Source organism: Priapulus caudatus, unplaced genomic scaffold, assembly GCF_000485595.1.
Source record: "Priapulus caudatus unplaced genomic scaffold, Priapulus_caudatus-5.0.1 Scaffold506, whole genome shotgun sequence".
In the NCBI taxonomy this organism is placed as follows: domain Eukaryota; kingdom Metazoa; phylum Priapulida; class Priapulimorpha; order Priapulimorphida; family Priapulidae; genus Priapulus; species Priapulus caudatus.
Window position 1 is genome coordinate 33,187 of NW_014577567.1, and position 4,752 is coordinate 37,938.

The window sequence follows — 4,752 nt, forward strand, 5'->3', positions numbered from 1 at the left end:
TAGAAGATGGGAGAGATGTATCGACGCACGGGTAAACGGGTATCGACGCAGCGTAATGGTGTAATCAAACACACGAACGGTAGTATCGACGCCACGAATGTGTATCAACGCACTGTAAGCGGTGTATCAACACACCGTAATTGGTCGCATCAACGCGACGTACCGGTGCAGTTCAATTACACGTAAATGGTGCATTCAAGCACACGTAATGGTAGGTATCAGAAACGACCACGTAACGGTGTTTCGACGCACGTAATGGTGCTATGCAAACAGACACGTAACGGTGTATTCGACGCACCGTAATGGGTGTAAATCAACACACGTAACGGTGTATCGACGCAGCGTAATGGTGTATCATCAACAACACGTAACGGTGATTCGACGGGGCGGCCACGTAATGGTATCAACGCACTAAAACGGTGTATCGACCGTACGTAATGGTGTATCAAGCGGCACGTAACGGTGCATCGAACACACGTAAATGTGTATTCAACACACGTAATGGTGGCAATCAACACACGAATTGTGTATCAACGCACGGTAACCGGTGTATCACACACCGTAATGGTGTTAATCTAACACACGTAATGGGTACTCAAACGCACGTGAACGTGTTATCAACGCACGTAACGGTGCATCAACACACGTAATGGTGTATCAACGCACGTAAAACGGTGTACTCGACACACGTAATGGTTGTACACAAAGCACGAATGGTGAATCAACGCACGTAAACGGTGTAATCGACGGCAATCGTAATGGTGTATCAAGCGCACGTAACGGTGCAATCAATACACGTAATGGTGTATCAACGCACACCGTAATGTGTTCGGACGCACTAACGGTGTATCGACCTACCCGTTGGCCGTAATGCGTGTACAACACACGTAATGCGTGTCATCAACGCACGTAAAGGTATGCTTGAACGCAGCGTAACGGTGCCAGCATCAAATATCAGCGTAATGGTCGTATCAACAGCACGTAACTGGTGTAGTCGACACACGAATGGGTATCACACAGATAAGGTGTAATCAACGCACTGTACACGGTGTATCGACGCACGTAATGGTGTATATCAACCGCACGTAACAGGTGCATACGAATACACGTAATGTAGTATCAACCGCACGTAAGGTGTAGTCGACGCCACGTAATGGTGTATTCAACGCACGTAATGGTGTATCAACGCACGTAACGGTGTATCAACACACGTAATGGTGTATCAACGCACGTAACGGTGCATCAACACACGTAATGGTGTATCAACGCACGTAACGGTGCATCAACACACGTAACGGTGTATTCAACGCACACGTAATGGTGCATCAACACACGTGAATGGTGTAATCAACGCAACGTAACGGTGTATCGACAACACGTAAGGTGTAATCAAACACACGTAATGGTGTATCAATCACACGTAAAAACGGTGTATTCAATACACGTAATGCGTTGTATCGAATACACGTAAATGGTGCATTCAACAACGTATGGCTGTATTCAACACACACGTATTACGGTGTATCACACAAACCTAAAAATGGTGGGGGTCAAAAATCCCCCAAAACAAACCAAACCGTACATGTGGGGCAGTCAACTACACGTAATGGTGCATCACGAACGTAACGCGTGTATCAACACACGTAATGTGCTATCAAACGCAACGTTAAACGGGCATCAACACACGTAATGGTGTATGCATACACGTAACGGTGAAACTCAACACACGTAAATGGTGTATCAAAAGAGCAACGTAACGGTGCATCAAACAACACGTAATGGTGTATCAACCGCACGGTAACGTGTGTAAATTCAACACACGTACACGCCGGTGTATCAATACACGTAATAAAGTGGTAAGTCAATACAGCGCTAAGGTGTAGACGAACGTAATGGTGATCAATCGCACGTAATGGTCCATGGACGCACATCGTAATCGGTGTATCAACACACGTAAAATTGGTGTATTGCAACGCACGTAACGGTGCAATCAACACACGTAACATGGTGTATCAACGCACGGAACAATGGTGCGCATCAACAGCACGTAATGCGTGTATCAACACACGTAATGGTGTATCAATACACGTAATAGTGTACAACTGACACGTAATCAGAGTGTATCAATACACGTAATGTGTATCAGACGCACGTAAGTGGTGTATCAACACAACCCCAGGGCAAGGCGGACACGTGGCCCGTAACGGTGTATCAATACAAGCGTATAGGGTATCAATACACAGTCAGACGTGTATCAACACACAGTAATGGTGTATCACTACATCGTAACAGTGCATCGATACACGTAACAGTGTAACAACACACGTAACAGTATATCGACACACGTAACGGTGTATGCAACACATCGCATGCCGCGTAAATGGTGTACTCACACATCGTAATGTGTGCATTCAACGAAACCGTTGCCATACGGTGCCAGTAACACACGTAATGGTGTATCAACAACGTAACGGTGTATCAACACACGTAAATGTCGTATCAAACACAACTAACGTGGGATCAACGCACGTAATGGTGCATGCAAACGCACGTAATGGGGCAGTCAACACACGTAATGGTGCATCAACGATACGTAATATCGTGCATCACACACGTAAATGGTGTAATCAACACAATCGTAACGGTGTACTCACACAGCGTGAGATGTGTATCAACGCACGTAACGGTGCCATTCAAAACAACCGTAACGGTGCATCAACACACGTAACCGGGATATCACCACGCACGTAATGTGTAAACAACGCACTGTAATCGGTGTATATCGCTGACGCAGGCCGGCGAATGGTGTATCAAACACACGTAACGGTGTAACAACACACTGTAAGGTGGCAGTCAAACGCACGTTAATGGTGCACTTGACCACACGTAATTGGTGGTACATCACACACGTAATGGTGGCATCAACACACGTAACGGTGTATCAACCACTAATGGTGTATCAAACGCACGTAATGGTGGCATCACACACGTAAGGTGTCAACGCACGTAGATGGTGGGCATCAACAAACCACGTAAGGTGGCATCAAACACGTAATCGGTGCATCAACAACAGCACGTAAATGGTGCATCAACGAAACGTTAACGGTGGGCATCAAACACATGTAGATAGGTGTATCAAACGCGACGATACGGTGTAACACGCACGTAACTGGTGCATCAACACATTGTAATGGTGTAAACCAATCCTTCTATTCTATCCGGCAATCACCGACCGTGAGCGGATGGGTTGCTCACCACACGACTCTAATGAATGTGAAGTTTTTTCGATCAGCGGCGACGTTCCGCGATCGAGAGTTCTTGTGATCGATCGAGAGATCAATAGTCGAATGTACGACAGATGTAGCTGCACCAGTTTCACGTTCGTGTTCGATCTCCGCGAAAGTCTGCGATCGGAGGCTTACGCGAAATATACAAACGAACCGAAGAATTTAAAGTTAACACCACAAGTTCATAACCACAGTATGTATCACTTATTTCTATTAGACTTCTTTAACGCTCTATAGTAGGTCTAGATTTCTGAGCTTCTAAGGAAAGATACTTGACAGCTTAAAAAGCATCTTCTCTTCCATTTCCCCATCCAGGGAAGCTCTCTCCCATGGAAGGCTTTCCACCACCCAGGGAGGCTCTTTCTCTTCCATGGAACCCTCCCGCTGGCAATACGTCCAAGACGGAAATGGATATATGTTTTTTTTCATGCGAGACTTTCAATGTCTCGAAATGTCTGATCGACTAATTCAGTAATTACAATATCAGCGCCATCTAGTCGATCTTTCTAATCTAAATTTCGCCCATAATAGATTATGTACAAAACATGCACGCACGCACGCACGCACGCACGCATGCACGCACGCACCATCAAGCTAAGCTACGAAACAAGACTAGCAACCGCGAAACGCGATGGTCGTCATGGCAACACTCCCCTCACAGAGGCGTTATGCAGCCAAGTAAATAACAAAGACTAATAAAGACAAATTTGTGATCGTATGCACAGGTGCACGTAGGCACGCGCACACACACGCGCACGCACGCGCACACGCACCCACCCACCCAGACACACACGTAGCCAATGGGATGCCGTGGCATGGCGCACTCTGGTGGCCGGTTCCGGGGTAGCCACCACCATCGCCTGGGGGGCGGGACAGTGGGTGCGGCTGCACCCCACCCCAAAATGGGCAGGGGGGGCGAGGGTGTCTCCCTACTAGGGGGCGCCACGTTCCTGTGGGAGGGTCGCAGGGGGCGCCACCGCCCCTTTGGGGATTAGAGGGAGAGGAGTGGAGCCTACGTCGGCATGGGCAGTGACTCTGTGCTGAAGTAGGGGGCGCCACCACTCCCCCTGAGGGCGCCACCTACGTCAGCATGAGCGGCGGCACCGTGCTGAAGTAGAGGGCGCTGCATCTCCGTGGCAGTGCCGCAGGGGGCGCCACCTACGTCGGCGTGGGCGGCGGCTCTGTGCTGAAGTAGGGGGCGCTGTCCTTGACTAGCAGCGTGTGGCAGACGTCGCAGACCTTAGACTGGCGTCGGTGCGGCCCACTGTGGACGATCTTGGAAGTGCAGTCGTGACAGAAGACTTTGCCGCAGTGTCGGCAGTGCCGCTGGGGCGGGAAGGAAGAATGACAGGCATTATACAACGTATATATATATATATATATATATATATATATAGATTCATGAAAAATGAAACAAAATTATATTGAATATGATAATATATTGAATGTTATTATTTCGAATATG

General features: G+C 47.9%; 1 protein-coding gene across 1 annotated transcript in view; it reads right to left on the reverse strand.

The window, feature by feature from the left end:
• Positions 1-4,445: 4,445 nt before the first annotated feature.
• Positions 4,446-4,752, reverse strand: part of LOC106811115 (RUN and FYVE domain-containing protein 1-like) — a 7,931-nt gene continuing 7,624 nt past the window's right edge. Inside the window, exon 4 of the mRNA XM_014814654.1 lies at positions 4,446-4,613. Within this exon, the coding sequence (XP_014670140.1) occupies positions 4,446-4,613 (168 nt within the window). The remainder of the gene's footprint in view (positions 4,614-4,752) is intronic.